Genomic DNA, 19,125 nt, shown 5'->3' with positions numbered 1-19,125 from the left:
CATTTGGGCTGGAGACAGATTATAGCTTGCTTCCAGAGAACTGAAGGCAGTCTGAAAGAGGAAGCAATGGTTGTTGTGTGCACAGTCATCCTAATCTGCCACTGGTGAACAGGTTTTGCATATTTTTATGGAAACCTCTGTGAACAGCGGTAATAATAGCTAGCCTACTTCAATCATCCATCATTCACAGGGTGGCATTATGGCAATAGGATCTGCCCTTGACCAATGTTCATTATAACATGTATAGAGACCAACTGTACATATGAAGAAGTGGTCTGTACGCCTAAATATAAACATGTGTAGGTTGGACAAGACACTGCACCTCTACACACATTATAGAATCTGTTAAATATCTGATGAAGGCTAATGAACAAAAGAAAAATGTTTTTTATCTATTCGCAAAAATGTTGTATCCAACTAAGTTCTCAGAGGAGACGCAACTGAAGTTAATGGACCTAACCTAGTCACATTTGTTAATTTCAGTGGATCTACATCTACCCAAAGTATTTATATACCACCTTATACCAGCAAGACACTGTACAAATAACAATGAATGCATAAATGAACAGAAAATGAACAATACATTAATATCCCAATAATAATAAATTGCAGCCCTAAGCCAAAGGCTTAATTAATTATTGATATGAAATGCCAGAAAGGCTTGCGTTCAGAGGTACATTTATAACAAGTGCCAAAATATCCTCCCTTGCACATTTCAGCACTCCAAAGTCAAGTGATTCAGTAGAAAGGAGGCCACCAGAGAGAAGGCCCCCCACCCCAATTGCTGCCAATCAAGTTTAGCCCAGTAAGAGGGTCTCTTCAGCAGCGCACAATGCTCTGACAGGACAGTAGGAAGCAAGGCACTCCTGCAGGCATCCTGGTTAATAATAATAATAATAATAATAATAATTTATTATTTATATCCCACCCATCTGGCTTGGTTTCCCTGGCCATTTGGTTCCAAGTTGTTCAAGACTTTATAGGTTTAAACCAAAATGTGAACTTGATCTGGTAACTTATTGGCAACCAGTACAGGTCCTTTAGGTGCAGTTCAATGTGTTTTTGATAGAACACCTCCAAGTAACCTTGCTACAGCATTCTGCACCAACTTCAGTTTATGGACCCAGCTCTGAGGAAGCCCCATATAGAGCACTTTAAGGTAGCCCTTTCTAGAGATTACGAATGCATCAGACACAATGGCTAGATTATTAAAGATTATTAAAGGTTGAGAAATAATAATAATAATAATAATAATAATAATAATAATAATAATAATAATAATATTTATACCCTGCCCATCTGGCTGGGTTTCCCCAGCCACTCTGGGCGGCTTCCAGCAAAATATTAAAATACAGTAGTGCGTCAAACACTAAAAGCTTCCCTAAATAGGGCTGCCTTCAGATGCCTTCTAAAAGTCTGGTAGTTGTTTTTCTCTTTGACATCTGGTGGGAGGGCGTTCCACAGGGCTGGTGCCACTTCCGAGAAGACCCTCTGCCTGGTTCCCTGTAACTTGGCTTCTCGCAGTGAGGGAACCACCAGAAGTCCCTCAGCGCTGGACCTCAGTGTCCGGGCGGAACGTTGGGGGTGGAGACGCTCCTTCACATAGTTGGTATACCAGCCACTAAAGCCACTTTGGCTTCCAGGAACAAATAAGAACTGAAAACTCTCAAGCTATGTACCTGTGTAATCTAAAACATGCACATTACCCAACCCCCAAACCTGGAAACCACCCACCCACAGGAACTCAGTCTAGCCAGGATTCATTTTCAACTTATTGACCCTCACTCAACCCATTACTGAAAGCCAGTACACAGTGTATAACAGACAAATAAAGCTGGGTATCATCAGCATAATGCGGACTCTATGCTTCAAACTTCCATAGGGATCATTACCAGCAACTACATATGAACATTAAGTAGCATGGAGGACAGTATAGTCCCCTGTGGCACCCCATAATACAAGTGGCAGGGGCCTGAGGTGCAGTCACTTAATGTTCTTTGATACCAGTCTAGTGGATAAGAGTCAAACCTCTGTAACACAGTGTGCCCAACTCCCATGTTACACAACCAGTCAAGGTTGTGTAAGACCTTTTCCTGTAAGACCTATTGCAGTCGTTAAGAGTCGTCAACAGGCTCATCTCAGCTACCTGCCAATCACCCATTCCCACCACCCTTCTGAGTAATACCCCTCCCCACCTTCTCACTATATAGAAGGATCTGGCAACTTCTGTTTCAGTGCATCTGAAGAAGTGTGCATGCACGAAAGCTCATACCAAGAACTAACTTAGTTGGTCTTTAAGGTGCTACTGGAAGGAATTTTTTTATTTTAACCAGTCAAGGAGTATACCTTGGTCAATGATATCAAAAGCTGATGAGAGAGCCAGCAAGAGTTTACGGGGTTGAACTCCCTCTGTCCCTCTCCTGGTAAAGCTCATCTAAGTGACCAAGGCCAATTCAGTCCCAAAAGCAGGCCTAAGCCTGTGCCTGGAGCTGCGCTGTCACCACTCTCACAAGTGGTCCAGAGTTGGAGTTTTTAAGCAGGCGTCATTGCACTACCTTTTCAAGATGGCTGCTTCCTCATTAAATGACACCTTCATAACTCCCTGGACCTACCTGGATAATACCCCCCAGCAAGTACAAATAAGCAATGAAGGATCAAGACATCAAGTTGGCTGAACAGATACAAGCACAGCCTTATCCACAGCCTCAAGCCTCAATCAATGAAAATAATTCTACAGTGTCTGAGCAAATGGGGCATTGGACACCTCTCAATGGCCTGTCACAACTGTGGCATTGAAGTCATTACAGAGACAAACAATTTTGCCTTTGAAAGTGCCTCTGCGGATTCGTCACTCATGCCTCTGAGGTCTGTAAACCCTCACGTACCAAATCAATGTCCATTGCTTTACACCTGGAAAAGCTCTATTGGACTACTTAACAAAGCAAAGGAAACTAAAAAGTAGACCTTTTCAGTCTGCAGTAGCATGCAATGATTGTGTGTGTGTATGTGTGTGCGTGTGTGTGTGTGTGTGCGTGCTCTAGCACACATTCAGTCATCTTTGCAGCAAGTCCTTTGCTATTTATATTCAAGCCATTTTTCGGTCTGATTCATTGCCTGCAGCTCTCAAGTATACTAGTTTATCTATTATGAGAGAGAATGCTTTTCAAACTACTTTCACTGATCTCTTAAAAAACACTATTTTGTGTTTTAACACTGTAACATTTTAATTGACAACAACAAGAAGAGTTCACGTTTGCAGAATGGAGCTTTCCAGCTCCTTCCCTTTGCAGACCCTTGCATGCCCTGAAAATCTGATGCTGGGTCTTGAAAGAGCTTTGGGAATGGTATGGGATGCAGGCAGATTATTGCCGCTCCCTTACATGAATTGAGGAACAACTTCAGATCTAAGCTCTGTTCCCAGCTTTAAACATTTTCAGCCCCTGTTGTTTGTGGCACGCTGAAAATAATAACCCCCTTTATTTCTGGCCACTCCCTGAATGGCCCAGATCATTAGTATTCAAAGTTGGCAAAAGGTCCTTGGATGAATTCCTTCTGAGGACATTGATCTCTATTTGCAGCTTAAGACAAAATGACTCTTGGAACATCCCAAGTATTTTAATAAGTTTCCTTAGCATGGAAAATATGTATGTTACACTCATCAGCTATGTGGCTTATGAATCCTTCTAGTTGTTAAGTATCTGTGCATACAGGCTTTCAAAGCAAATACATTTTCTGTCTTAGATTCTTTTTCTGAACTTTTCTATGCTGTTTCTTCTTCAGGGTTAACTTTGTGGCAAAATATCTGAACATTTTAAAAATGAAACTTTTAAGTTTTAATAAATAGTGATTTGTGATAAAGAAAAGCTGTGGAAAACATACTGTGGCAGACTCTACTTAATATGCCAGATGTAGAAAACCTTTAGCAGATATACTGTTCTAATTGCTGAAATATTTTATTTTTCATTTATAACCATTAATTACTTAATCCAAACCAGTGATGCAATCAGTAACCTGATCCTGGAAAATCTGTGCAAACAATAAGGCTTGTTGTCTTGGATGTAGCAGCAGGCTATGGTTTGATCAACCCAAGAAGTTACCTTTTTTTTAAGCTAAGCACATGAGAGGAAGGAGAACAGGGTTCATACTTGATACATCTGAACCATCACTAAATACTCTTTAGTTCTATGATGGTGTAAATTGGGCAAAGCTGCTAGGAGGCTTTGTCTGCTACAGTGTTGCTGTGAAAACATGTTTAAAAATTCTTATTACATCAGAAAAGTAGAGAAGAAAGCAAATATATATTTTCAGTTCTGCTCACTCAATAGAATTTGTGCTCAAAGGTTTGTTTCCATTGTATTTGATATTTAAGTAGTTGCTTTGTGGCTTGGCTGATTCTTCATTTAAGCAATATAAATCAGTGGATAGATTCTATGACATGAATTTTCATATAAGTTGATTCCACAATAGAACATGCATTTCGTATACCACTATAGAACTGTATTTCTCATAACGTTGTTGTTATTACCCGTCTCTTATTATTATTACCCGTCCTTCACCAGAAAGTCCCAGGGGAAGAGTTACAGCAATATATAAAATACAGCATTAAAACCAGTTTAAAATAAATTACAGTCACAACTAGTTTGAGTCCTAATAAGTATCAAAGGCCAGAGTAAAGAGGTGTGTCTAAAGCATGTGATGAAAACTACAATGAAAGTACACCTCTTTGAGAAGGGAATTCCACAACTTAGGATCTGCCAGAAAAATTCCTTCCCCTGGGTCCCCACACCCCAGACCTCTGAGAACAGTGGAACTACCAAGAGGGTCCTACTCTGGTGAATCTTAAGAGGGTCTTTAGGGAAAGAGGTAGGCTTTCAGGTATTTGGGGGCCTAAGCAATTTAGGGCTTTGAACTGGCAGCCAGTGCGGCTGTTATAATACAGGGGTCATATGAGTTCTAAATACAACTCAAATCAGTAATTGGACCACTATATTTTGGACCACTTGAATTTCTGAAGTAACAAGGTTAAATCCAGGAGCACCCCCAAGCTGTATGGAAAACAGTTATGTCAAAACAACTTATGTCTGGCATTACATTTATGAATAAGCTGTATTAAATATGCTCATGTTATATTTGTTGTTGAGGATGTTGTTCCTCTAAGCAACCAAGTGCTTCTTGGATGTTCCTTGCATCTGATTTCATATAGCTAAAAAGTATATGTACTTATCTTTATTTAGGCACTACAAAAGTGAATCTGGTGAAAATCCCATCAACTGCTTCCAGTCCACGAGACACTGCTTTAGCTGCTGTGATATGCAGTGCACTGGCAACTGTACTGTTAGCTCTCCTCATCCTTTGTGTTATCTATTGTAAGAGGCAATTCATGGAAAAGAAGCCAAGCTGTAAGTTTTCCATAATATATGTTTAATAACGTTGCCTTTGTTTTCTTTGCCTTTAAAACCAATAACTTTTTCACCTGAATTTTCATAATGAGCATCTTATTACACTTTGGAGCTGATTCTCAAAGCATTTCCTTCACCTTGAGTGATTACATCATAGACAATAATTGATTGAAAGGTTGTTGTGTGAATCTGATGAACATACGCCCAACCACCGCATGTCTAGATGCTTGTTAGTCTTGCCTGGCACATGGTGAACCCATTCACAAGACTAAACATGCATCAAAAAATGACCCAAACCAAAATCATGTGTGAAAGATGTTCTTTAAATTAGCAATTTCAAATAGCAGCAGGTGGACCATAATTTCCTATCAGACAACCAAAAGTGATCCATGCCTGGATTTTTCTTATAGGGGAAAAAGCAGACAAAAACCACTTCTTATTCAGCAACTTTTGATTACTTTCAGCTCTACACTAGAATTGGGGTCTACCCTGTACTTCTGATTGGAAAGAACTTCAGCTTTCTTCCTCTGCAAATGGTTTCTATTACACTTCTGCCAGACTAGGGCTGGGTACACGCTATACCTTTAAAGCACATTTAAAGAATTCTGGTTTAAGACTGTTAAGAGTTGCTGTGAATTGTAACTCTGTGAGGGGTAATGTACAATACTCAGAATTCTTTGAGGAGCAAAATGCGCTTTGAATGTGCTTTAAAGGTATAGTGCATACTCAACCTAGATAGTTACTTCACAATGCTTTCGAATCTTAACTGTGGACCCAAAAGCAGAGAGATCTAAATGATTCATAATGAAGTGCTTCGTCACTGAATAAATTTTGTACATGAGTGTGAAATTATGCTGGTTATGATTAGAAAAAACTGTAAACAAAACTGAGACAGTTTAACCATTTGAAATGTCTTTTCTATTTTTAAGGGTCTGTGCGATCACAGGATATTCACTATGAAGGCTCTGAGCTTTCATGTTTTGACAGACCACAACTTAACGTGTATGCTCATAGAACATGCTGCCAATGTCAGCAGGACCCATCACAGATATGTCGTAAGTACATTCATTTTGGGTGAAGTTTATGGGGAAAGGACCAGTGCAAGCAGCAGGGACATAAGAGATAAAGAGAAAACTTAAATGATCAAATTCTGAAATAATACTCTTCATAGGAGTTTGAATCTCTGTAACCAAACATTGCTACATGGATCTTAATATTCTAACATAACAAAAACAATTGGCATTATACTTCTGAGTACAGTTCGCTGTGTAGATCCTCAGGAGCATATTTTTACCTGCCTTACATCTTAAACTTTCCTAGCAGTTACATTCTATATGAATATAGGGAATGGAAAAAAGAAAAATATTAACACATTTCTTCTGAGGGTAGTGGAGAATGCTGTAATTTCAAACTGTATCTGGCAAAGAAATCATAATAAAATTGTAGCATATAATAGTATGTGAGGGTTTGATTAGCTGCTTGTGCGTGAAAACGTGCTCCCTCAGAGTTTGTGCGACCCCACAAAACTCCGTGTGTGACGGAGCTCCTCAGACATGTCTGCTCTAGTCACTAGTAGAGTCCGACAGTGGCTGTCTGCGGAAGCGTTTCCAGCAAAGAAGTTCCTTAACGGAAACGCGTCTCCTGGACTCACGGCGTGACAGTTTCCTGCGAGGTGTGGGTTTGCCTATGGGAGACTCCGATACCTCCCCACTGTTCTCGCTGGAAGCCTCCCTGAGCCCTCCCTCCTGCTCGCATTCCCTCAGAGACCCACTCCTCCCCCTGCTGGTCCCTGCTTCAGCAGTTGAGTCTCTTTCATCCTGCCTGAGTCCCTCCACCACCTGATGCTCTGATGGCAGTTCCCTGACATCCACCTCCCCTCCAGGGCCCCCCTCACCCCCTCCCAATTCCTCCCCCCTGGGAGGTGAAGGGCTAAAACCCCGAAACGAATCTTCCTCATCTTCTGACGTCTCGAACAATTCTCTCCATCGATCGTCGTCCTGGCCAGCTGAATCCTCTTCCTCTTCAGAATCTGGGAACCCCTCCAACTCCTCTTCCTCGTCGGTGGTGGCAAAGTATTCCCTTCGGAACCTCGCTACCGGCTGAGGTTTACGTGGGAACCTCTGATGAAAAGTCTCTATTAAAACCTCGTCATTGACATCCTCTGCCCTAACCCAGGTGTTTTCCGACTCCGGTTCCCCTTCCCACATTACCAAATACTCTACTTGATCTCCCTTCCACCTGGAATCGAGGATCTCCGCTACATGGTAGCTGTGTTCCTTCTCCTCCATTGCTGGTCCCCTAGTGACCCTCCCCTCACTGTCTCCTCTATACGGTGACAGCAACGACCTGTGAAAAACTGGGTGCAGCTTCATGTGGTTCGGTAACCGGAGCCTGAAAGCCACTGGATTGACCTGCTGTATGACTTCAAACGGACCCAGCCTTTTGGGTCTTAATTTCTTACAACCTCCTTTGAATGGCAACCCTTGGGTTGACAGCCACACCTGGTCCCCCACCCTGATGCTTTCGCCTTCCCTTCTGTTTTTGTCTGCCTGCCTCTTATATTCCTCCTTAGCCCTGTTTAAATTGAGTTGGAGCTGGCGATGGATCGCTTCCATTTCTTCCACGAACTGTTCTGCAGCTGGAACGCTCCAGTTCTCCCCCTCCCCCCCTGGGAAGGCTCTGGGATGGCACCCGTGATTAGCCAAAAAGGGGCTCATCCCCGTGGACACGTTCTCTGCATTGTTGTAGGCAAATTCTGCCAACGCCAACTTCTCCACCCAATCATTCTCTCTGTCATTAACATAACACCTCAAATATTGTTGGAGAACCCCATTTGCTCTTTCCGCCTGCCCGTTGGTTTCAGGATGACGGGCCGTCGAGAAATTAACCTCTACATGCAGTAAGCTCATGAGCTTCCTCCAGAACCTGGAAGTAAATTGTTTCCCTCGGTCTGAAACCACCCTCAAGGGGGCGCCATGCAACCTAAACACATTCTCTACAAACAATTTGGCGGTTTCTTCTGCTGTAACCGCATGTGAGCAGGCTATGAAGTGGGCCATTTTAGTTAACAGGTCTACTACAACCATGATGGCTGTTTTCCCTCTAGACCTTGGCAGATCAGTCATGAAATCTATTGCCACTGCTTCCCACGGTCTCTCAGGTGTGGGCAGTGGTTCTAATAAACCAGCCGGCGCCCGCCTCTCCCCCTTGGCTCTTTGGCATTGTTCACACCCTCTCACATACTCCCGCACATCTTCCCTGACCTTGGGCCACCAAAATTCCCTGGTAACCAGCCACATGGTTTTGTGTTGCCCAAAGTGCCCTGCTGTGGGGCTATCGTGCAGCTGCTTGAGTACCTTCTCCCTCAATTCCCCTTCAGGTATATATAACGCTCCCTTATAAAACAATGCCCCATTTCTCTCCTCAAAACCACCGGATTTGTCTTCCTCCCCTCTGAGATCCCTGAGTTTCCCCTGGGCGTATGCATCCTGCACCGTACCCTCTACCAATTCCCTTTGCCCCACCAAAGTCGCCCCACACACCCAGCGGTCCTCTGGAATGATATGGGTTTCTTCGGGTGCTCCCTCCCCCTCCAAATATTCAGGTTTGCGTGAGAGAGCGTCCGCCCTAACATTCTCTGGGCCTGGCACATAACAAATCTCAAAGTTAAATTTGGAGAACTCTTGGGCCCATCTCAACTGCCTTTGGTTGAGCACTCGCGCCGTTCTCCAGTACTCTAGATTTTTATGGTCCGTGCACACTTGCACTTTATGTTGTGCACCAACTAGCAGATGCCTCCATCTCCGGAACGCCTCATGAATAGCAAGCAGTTCTCGGTCGTACACCGTGTAGTTCCTCTCGGATTTGTTCAGCTTCCGCGAGAAGAAGGCACACGGACGCCACTCTGACTCCTCCTTCCCCGGCTGCAGAAGAAGCACCGCCCCTATGGCTCTGTCAGATGCGTCTGTTTCAACCCTTAGCTTCTTTCGTAAATCCACATGCAGAAGTTGTTCTTCAGAGGCGAAGGCCCTTTTCAGTTCCTCAAACGCTCGCTCCGCCTCCGCCGTCCATACAAACTTCTTTTTACTGCTGAGACAGTCAGTGATGGGCGCCGTCAGATGGGCGAAGTTGCGGATGAACTTACGATAAAAGTTTCCAAACCCTAGGAACCTCTGCACATCCTTCTTGGTTTTGGGTGTTTTCCATTCCAGCACTGCCTGTACCTTGCCGGGATCCATGGCCAATCCCTTGTCTGACAGGCGGTACCCCAGGAATTCCACCTCCTTGGTATGGAACCGACACTTCTCCAGTTTGACCCACAGCCTGTTGGCTTGCAGTCTGCTCAACACTTCTCTGACGTCTCTCACATGTTGCTCCTCATTCTCAGAATACACCAACACATCATCTAGAAAGGCAACGCAATTCTTGTAGAGCAAAGGGCCCAGCACGTGGTTCATAAAAGATTGAAAACACGCGGAGCCTGCTTGTAATCCAAATGGCATAACGAGGTATTCAAACGCCCCCAAAGGGGTAAACATGGTGGTTTTCCATTCATCCCCTTTCCTTATGCGTATCAGGTTGTACGCCCCCCTTAGATCCAGCTTTGTGAAAATCTTTCCCTTCCTCACCCTGGTCAAAATATCATCAATTCTGGGCATAGGGAACGCCACCGGTTCAGTCACTGCATTCAGCCGCCTAAAATCACATACAAGTCTCGGCTTGTCCGCATTTTTTTTGTCCACAAAGAACACTGGGCTCCCCCCTGCTGCTTTGGACTCTCTGATGAAGCCTCTCTTCAGGTTCTTGTCAATGAACCCTCGCAACTCCTGCATTTCCCTGTCTGACATGGCATACAACTTGCCCACGGGAAGCTGTGCTCCTGGGAGTAAATTGATCTGACAATCAAAGGGTCTATGAGGTGGTAGTTGGTCAGCTTCCTTCTCGCTGAACACGTCGCTGAGATCTGCATACTGTGGTGGTACCTTCACCTTCTCCATTACTTCAGTCCCTGCTAGGGTGGCTTGGGCCCCTGCTGAACCCTTCTCCCCTTTGCAGTGTTCTAGGCAATGTGCTGAACCAAAGGACACCACTCTTTGATGCCAGCCAACCAGCGGATCATGTAGAGCTAGCCAGCTCATTCCCAAAATAATGGGAGCGCCTCCCAGGGTGGCCACATTAAACGCTATCAGTTCTGTGTGCCTTGCCACCCTCATTATCATTGGGACAGTCTGCAAGCGGACTCCTCCTCCCAACAACTCCCTGCCATCAATCGTGGTCACCTGCAGGGGGTTGCTTAAAGGGATGGTCTGTATCTGGTGTTCAGCAGCAAACTCCTTGCTCATAAAATTGCAGGAGCTGCCTGAGTCCAATAGCGCCTTTATTTTTAGGGGGTGCCCATTCTGCAGCTCTAGCGACACTTCAATCACTAGAGCAGGTCGAGGAGCTTCTGGCACGGGCACTTTCACTGCTCTTTGGCCTGGCTGCAGTGCCCCAATTGTGGCAACCAGGCGTTGGCTTTTACCTGCTCCGCTCCCCCTTCTTCTCCCCCCTCAACAGCTCCCACCATCCCTTGCCATTCCTTCCTCTGGGGGCAGACTCTGGCAAAGTGGCCTGGCTGTTGGCAGAGATAGCATTTCCGGGGGCCCTTTCCCTCCTTCTTAGCTCCCTCGCTGGTTTTTGAAAATGCGCGCGCGCGCGCTGTTCCGATTTCCATCGGCTCTGCCGGCGGGAAAGCTGGCTCAGGAATGTCTGGAATGCGGAACTCCTTCCAACGTTCCCCTCTCCCTTCCCGCCTCTCCAAGGCTCTTGCCTCCTGCCGCGCTCCTATGGTCAGCGCAGATTTGGTCAGCTGATCCATAGACTCCGCCCTGGGGCTCCGTGCCAGCTCGTCTTTCACCCCCGAAGAAAGACCTTCTTCAAATAGCATTTGAACGGGAGCCGCCGATAAATCCCAACTCAGTCTGTGAATCAGCATGGTAAACTCAGTCCAATATTCACGGACAGATCGACTTCCCTGCTTACAAGCCATTAGCTGTCTGCGCACCACCCCTTCCTCAATATCGCTGGAAAACATGAGATCCATTGCACGAAAGAACTTCATTGTGTCCTTTAGTATGTCATTGTGCGTTGCCATTAGGGGTCGAACCCAGTCTCTAGCCCCTTTCTCAAGATGCCCAATTACAAAAGCAACTCGCGATTCCTCATCAGGGAACTCATCGAACTGCACATTAAGGGCATATTGCATCTCTGTCCTAAAAGCATGGTAGTCCTTGGGGTCCCCCCCAAATTTCTGCACCAATCCTGGTACCTTTCTGGGGAATTGCGTGGCTCTCCCCTTCTTGTCTGCATCCTGAGCCCTTCTCTCCTCCAACCTCGCCGTCTGCAGGGCCAGTTGAACCTCCAACGCTCGGTATCTATCTTCCAAGCTTGGACCAGCTCCAGCCCCTGCTCCTCCGGTTCCGGTTGGTTCGCTCATGATGCCTTCTCTTGCACAGGCAGCGTACAAAGACTGTCGGACTGCTGTGAGGGTTTGATTAGCTGCTTGTGCGTGAAAACGTGCTCCCTCAGAGTTTGTGCGACCCCACAAAACTCCGTGTGTGACGGAGCTCCTCAGACATGTCTGCTCTAGTCACTAGTAGAGTCCGACAGTGGCTGTCTGCGGAAGCGTTTCCAGCAAAGAAGTTCCTTAACGGAAACGCGTCTCCTGGACTCACGGCGTGACAGTTTCCTGCGAGGTGTGGGTTTGCCTATGGGAGACTCCGATACCTCCCCACTGTTCTCGCTGGAAGCCTCCCTGAGCCCTCCCTCCTGCTCGCATTCCCTCAGAGACCCACTCCTCCCCCTGCTGGTCCCTGCTTCAGCAGTTGAGTCTCTTTCATCCTGCCTGAGTCCCTCCACCACCTGATGCTCTGATGGCAGTTCCCTGACATAGTACTACGTAAGTTACTGGCAAGCACTTTAAGAGACTGTGCATTAGATTTTCTTCTAGCAGTTAAGGATTGGAATTCAGCTTCTCTTAATTAAAGAAGAAATTGGGTCTCTGGTGTCTGATTAAAATGAAACTCAAAGTTTGCCATGTTGAGACAGCTGTTACGTTATATGCTACAAGTGGAACCTGCAGCAAAATATTGTAGCGTGTGGTTCTCCTGCACAGGTTTCCAGTTACTCCATTATTTCCTCCTGTCCCCTGATTTTCAGTCCTCCCACACCAACATTCCATGCCCATCAAACATGCTTAGCCCTCATTGGACTGTTGTTATTGCTTTGCCAGTGGCAGGGCAAGGGAGTTTTTGTACTTCTGTAAACTTATAGGATATACTACATCATTTTGTTCCGGGTTATCTGGTTAGTGCTGCCACTTTAGCTATGACCTGGCTATGGTTATGCTTTACAATCATATTCCCTAAGTGTGGCTAAAGAGAACCTTTAAATAGTTGTGTACATGGCTCATGTGGTCTTTCATCTAGAAATGGCTAGGTGTCATCCTTCATGGTTGTAGATAGAATAACACTGAATGACCTTTTAAACAGAAAATCCAATATGAAATTTTAAAATGTTAAGGTACTACTTTTAAGCACACATAGGGCTGTAACTGGCATCAAAGACCTACACATTGTCAGGGGCAGTTGTGAGCTTTGGCTTGTCATAGGTGACCAATTTTATGTAACTCATGCTAACAGTATCCTGCTCCCCCCGCCCCCACAAAAAGTGTAGAGCTGTTATAAGCAGTGGCTCTGCTTGTGCATATGAATATTGTTGCACATTGTGTTCCAACACATGTTCCCAAAAGATCTTATAACTGTTAAGATAAAAGTTTTATTTATTTTTAGGACCAGTGCATTTGATTCCATCCCTGTGCTGTGATGAGACATGTAGCCTGGAACACAGCTGCCATAGCTGCCCTTTTCACTCTCGGAATACACTTCATGAAAGGTAATTCAGGACCTTTCTTTGTGTCTGCTGCTAACTATTCTGTTCTTATATCCTGTAATAAATATTAAATGAACTAAAAGAGTGAAGTGAAAAACTTTGAATTGACACATGTTTGCTGCCAGCTTCGTGGAAAATTCATATTCATGGCAATATCAATATTACTTTTGCTCACTAAATAAAAACTGGTTGTGGGCCACTTTCTGTGGTGTGAATGCTAGCAAGTTAAAATAAGTTAATTATCTGTTTCTGGGTTGGTATCCATAGACCCCTTTGAAGACCCTGAGGTGATTTCTTAGTACTTGATCCATAAAGTACTATGCATACTCATTCTAACAGGCACCTTGCTTGAAAAAATGTTATTGCCGGTAACTGAAGTTCTAAGAGTGTTTCCAAACAATAATTTTCAGAATTGCTTGCTGACTGTTGCAGACATCTTAGCTCAATGTAGCACTTCTGTTGCAAGTCTATTACATATTTGCACCACTAAAGCTACATGATTTTGTCATGTGAGAAAATACAAATCTCTTGCTCACCGTGGTTTGCAGACATTTGCAGCCGAGAGTGCTGCATGAAACAAGGTTGCATATCACAGATTCTGCCATTTTTGAACAAAATATTGCTGGGCCCCACCTGCCCTTCTTCCCCCTACCCACACTTCTGTGGAGCACACCTTCTTCCATTACATGCAACTGGGTGCAGGCCTCCCCTTCCCCTCCACCTGTTCACAATACATTTCTGCCTGCCTCGCCTGCCCCATACCCCTACTCACCTGCTTGCCTCTCCTCCGGGCTTGCCTCTCTTACCGTCTTGCCTACCTGTCTCTCCCCAGCTGCCCTGGTTCAGACGCACTTGGAAATGGCGGCAAAAGTCAGGAGGAAAGCTGGGAAAAGAGGGTGACACTTGGTGGCTGCCCAAGGGAGAGAGGGAGGTGCTAACTTGCATAAAATATTGGAGGGGGCTGCCCACCCTAATTTGGGGGAGCTGAAGGGATCAACATCCCATAGAGTTGACACCTGTGAATAACGAGTAACATAAGAACACTAGTTCTTGATTTGCAGTGTTACTTTTTGAACCTTATTAAAGTCGTCCTTTATTTCCTATGACTTCTTACAGGAATTCTAATTCTGTTGGGGAAATGATTCCAGCATTCCTCGGTTCTCTTTCACATTCAACCTGTGGAGATCTTTCAGATGCCTGGCCTCTTATCCAAAATCCAGCTTGCTGTGATAGTATTTCTTTCTGTGAGTCATACCCTGAGCTAACGGGAGAAGATGAAAATTCTTTCAGCCTAGAGACCGAAAAAACAGCCATTGTGGATTCAGATAACGAACAGGATTTAAGGGTATTCATGTCTACAACATCTCATTTTGGAAGCTTGACAGAATCAACTGAACTTTCCAGTAAGAGTCCTTCCAGTATCACTGCTTCATTAAACCAGTTCTTAACTGCTGAACCACTGTCAACAACAGAGCTTGACAAAACAGTTAGTGATTCTATAAACTGATGGCCAGGTAAGAACAAAACATTAGTTGTCTACCAGGTGAAGTACTATGTAGTATCAATTAAACTTTTACTAATACTATCTAGGATAGTTTGTAAATTGTCTGGTTGCAATTGGTGTCTCAATGATCCTTCACTAATAATTCTGCCTCCTCTTGTATATAATTTGCATGCTTTATAAAAGCAGATTTATGCAAATTCCTAACGCTTTTAAAATCTTACTCAGATTTGCGTAGCCATTCCTATTAGTCTGTGACCCCAGCTCCAATCACGTGTTCACAACTAAGAGCTCCCGAGGAGGGCATGGATCATTTCTGTGCATCTGAAATTGAACGCATCTCATCTGGATGAACACTGGTCCATATTCCTGTTTTGAATTGTTATATTGTATTATTTTTGAATAATACTTAAGCCCTTTATATCAATATTATATTTATTATAACTTTAAAAAGAATGTGACTGTATAATACATTTGCAGGCTTATAATGTATAGGACCTGAAATTAAATAAGATAGTGACAAGATGGCGGACTTAGGAAGGCTGCTGCAGGGATTAGGCTGATTCCTGGACAATCCCACCAGCAGGGGACAGCAGGACAGAGACGGGGTGCGGTTGTCATAAGACACTTTGAATGTCCCCAGAGGGAGCTGGGGAAGCAGTATAGACTTGCTCTGTGGGCTGAAAATATTTTTCTTCCCAATGTTTCTGATTGGAATTGACCGACTGAAAGTACTTTTCCTCTTAATTAGAATATAATTAGTATACAAAAGCTTGTGTTCAGCAGTAAATAATAAAAATGACAAAGGCATCTTCTTACGACAGTGACATCTAGAATGTGGTTAGTTGTAGGTTCTGTGCATATGGCTAACCCCTGCTATCTTGCTCTCTTTTAGGAATCTAAACGACCTTTCTTGGCAGCCTTTAAACTGAATGCTTCCCAACGTGCTTCTCTTTGAATGCTTGTGGATGGAATGTGGCCTGGATCTCGATGTTACAAGGTTTCAGAAACAGCTGAACTAAATTGGCAGCATTTCAAAGCTCTCTCAGGCAGTTGCATTTGAAATACAGCAGCTGTATGAGAAAACTTCAAGGAGCAGCTTGGTAAAAGACCAAAGGCTGATCCATGCTACTCTGTCTCTTTTCTGAACAGCAAGCTTCTGTGTCTCATTGACACAAGGAAAGTTTGGTGGACTGATCTTACTGCTAAGCAGATTATGTAAATATAAAGAGCAATAGAATGTGTGTGTGTGTGTGTGTGTGTGTGTGTGTGTGTGTGGCTACTAATAGCAGGTGTTTGTTTGTCCATTTTTCTGTTGGCAAAAGGAAGCATTTAACAGGATTTTCAACAAGCTGTACTGAGTCAATACATAATAGGCCAAATATACAACAGTAAAAAGAACCTAAAAATAATAAAATGAAACTTCCTTGGGAACTTGGGAACTTTGGGATCTGCCTGTTACAGTACAGAATGCATAAATACTTGTGTGGAGAAAACATGCTGTGAAAACTGCAAGACTATACTAAAGTGCTTTTTTCACAGCTATTTACAGTGCAGTCCTATGCATGTTTACTTAGAATTCTAAGTCCCACTGTATTCAGTGATGAATAATCCCAGATACATGTGCAGTTCTAATGTGGCAGCAACTTTGCTTACCAAAAGATGTTAACTCCCAGCCAGATATTTCTCCCATAATTTTTTTGCATTTCTATGATGGTGTGCTAAAACTGTGGGTACTTTGGCAGGAAAGCTAAATACTTTTAAGTCCTATTGATTTCATTTGGAATGCTTTTGAGTAGTGCTGACTCTCACAATAATACCAGGAGGACTTGAAGTGTTTGCTTTTGGCTAAACTATATCCTGTATATTTTTTAAACTTTGAAACAAAGAACCGAGACTTTTGTGTTATATTTAGTGGAGAATCCTTTAGTATCATTGAAAAAATAAGGCTGTATTCCTGTATACACACCAATGTGGGAAGCAAGCCTCATTGAATCATAGAATCAGAGTTGGAAGGGACCTTGAGGATCATCTAGTCAAATCCCTTCCAACTAAGCATCCATGACAGAAGGCCATTCAATCTCTGCTTAAAAAATACGTGTTGTTTCAAGTTTCAAGCAAACATCCAATGGAATTATACTATGTTAGAAAACTAATGTTACAAAATTCACGTTTTTTTATACGATAGTGAAAACCTGCAAATAATACGTATACTTTTTGCATGAAGAACCATTTATGTGTGTAAACTTTGTAAATAAAATAATCCAATGTGCATTTCAGTATTCTGCAAAATGGTTAAGACTATGCGTGGAGACTACTGTTTACCTCTAAAAACTGCTTTCAAAAGGCCTGTGGTATGTGCCCCATTGTAATGAAGATCAAAAATTTGAAGCAAGAACAGGATTTTAAAATGTGCATATTGTGTAAATGCAGTTTACAAAATGTTTGATTCAACCAAATTGGTCTTGATTATGTTGCCTATGGCAAGCAATTTTGTATATGCCAATAGAAAACATACACTGAATTTTTTATACTATTTGCTTTCAAACAAAAATGCTTTCCCAATATTCTTTTACATGCAGGAATTCAAAGGGGTGGACGAAGACTGTAAATTACAACTGTGTATATGTTTATATATTTTTCTATTTGTTAATAAATAGTCATTTAAATACTATTTGTATATATGTGTGTTTCAAACATAGATCTTCACCTAAATAATTGTTATATTTTAGAAACATGTCAAACCATCTCAGTATGATTCTGCCTTCGTTTAGTCCGTTTTTATTTCTTTAGGCTATAAGACTGATCCATGCTTCCTTTGTTGCTGCTTCCAAATTTGGAGCAAAGCAAGGAGGGGAGAGGGAGATGCTTGTATCTTCTGCGTCAAGATGCACACTCTCCCTCAAATATAACAACCTATCTGCGCATATGCGCACCCACAAACTGGAAGTGACGATAGATAAGTAAGTCATTTAGTTTCCTGTGTTGCCACTTTGGGTGAACATTTGAAACAATCCTGTGTTCCCATTTCTTCAGCTTGTGGCCTTTAACTGCTTTTCTCAACTAGAAACAGAAGAGGACCCGTGTCTGCGCATAAATCATTGTCATACAAAAGCAATGCAGTTAATGAGAAAATTTTGTACTAAATAGTAACAGAACTGGTGTAATGCACAGCCTGGTCTCCTTGAGCACACATTACATCACTTTAAATGGAAGGCTCTGCCAGGGAGCAGGTGCACTCACCTAACAACTTTTAGTTGTACTAACTGAAACTGGGTATTTCTTGTCACTGAGGTGGGCCTCTCCTCTGACCACCTGCTCCCCAGCATATAGATCAGTAGCTCCTAGGCCCCTTTCTAGGTACCATTTCTGAACTCTTGGCCCATTCCTCCCTCCCCACTGTGACCAACTCAGCCATCTCTGTGGAACTCGTGACAGCAGTCTTCACAAGTCTTGCCCCAGGCGCCTTTGTTTAAACAAGTATATCCCGTGAGAAGATCTACATAGGAGTCCCAAAGTGTCTGAAGACCCTTCCTACAGTAGCATGTAGAATCATAGAATAGTAGGGTTGTAAGATGCCAATAATTTGAGGACTATTGCAGCAGATCTGCTTGCATATCATTCATAGATGCACACAGTTATGGGGCTCTTATGAAACTCTGAGCAAACAAGTACAATCCCATAAGGAATTCATGCTTGCCTGTACATAACAGTAACATCAAATGGTGCCTTGCATGTCTGAAACAATTCCCAAGCAACTTGTATTCAAAAGTATACTGCCTTTGAAAGAGGAGGGACAACACAACCATTGTGGCCAGTAGCCATCCATGGGCTTATCCACCATGAATTGGTCTCCTCTTTTAAACCATCCAAGTCGATGGCCATCAGTGCCTTTTGTAGGGGCAAATTTTATATGAGCTGGTGAAGAAGGATATTTCAGTGTCTGAGATGGGTTAAGCACAGTTAACATTTCTCCTTTGTTGTGGAACCTTTTGAGGGCTTTAACTTTGCATGCACCAAAGTCTTTACGAGCAATATCTCATGTAGATTAAATTAATCCTCTCGCCTCCTCTCTGAGCCTTATGACTAGAGGTTTAGATTACAACCTGAAGCACATTCCAATTCAGTCACTGTTTGAGGGTTGTTTTTTTTGTTTTTTAAGGGGGGAGAAAAAACAAAGACCCCTTATTTGAGCTAGTGCATGCCCTCTGCAAGAGAATGCGACTGGTATAACTTGCATAACAAAGGAGCACAATGTGCACACTGTGTTAGCAGGGTGCAATTTAATCCATACTT

At 43.4% G+C, this 19,125-nt stretch overlaps 1 protein-coding gene across 9 annotated transcripts in view; it reads left to right on the top strand.

Moving 5' to 3' along the window:
- TNFRSF19 (TNF receptor superfamily member 19) overlaps positions 1-17,503 on the top strand; it is a 56,797-nt gene extending 39,294 nt beyond the window's left edge. For 6 of the 9 annotated variants that reach the window (XM_083498955.1, XM_083498957.1, XM_083498956.1 and 3 more), the window contains 5 exons: positions 5,235-5,399; positions 6,329-6,454; positions 13,229-13,331; positions 14,445-14,842; positions 15,725-17,503. In XM_083498955.1, the coding sequence (XP_083355081.1) occupies positions 5,235-5,399; positions 6,329-6,454; positions 13,229-13,331; positions 14,445-14,835 (785 nt within the window). In that variant the 3' untranslated portion in view covers positions 14,836-14,842; positions 15,725-17,503. The remainder of the gene's footprint in view (positions 1-5,234; positions 5,400-6,328; positions 6,455-13,228; positions 13,332-14,444; positions 14,843-15,724) is intronic. The other 3 variants (XM_083498961.1, XM_083498962.1, XM_083498963.1) reach the window with 1 other exon arrangement.
- Positions 17,504-19,125: the final 1,622 nt, after the last annotated feature.

This window comes from Podarcis liolepis (assembly GCF_965112155.1).
Source record: "Podarcis liolepis genome assembly, chromosome: 4".
Lineage (NCBI taxonomy): Eukaryota > Metazoa > Chordata > Lepidosauria > Squamata > Lacertidae > Podarcis > Podarcis liolepis.
Note: the sequence above shows the minus strand (reverse complement) of the source record. Positions and strands in the feature narration are given on the sequence as shown.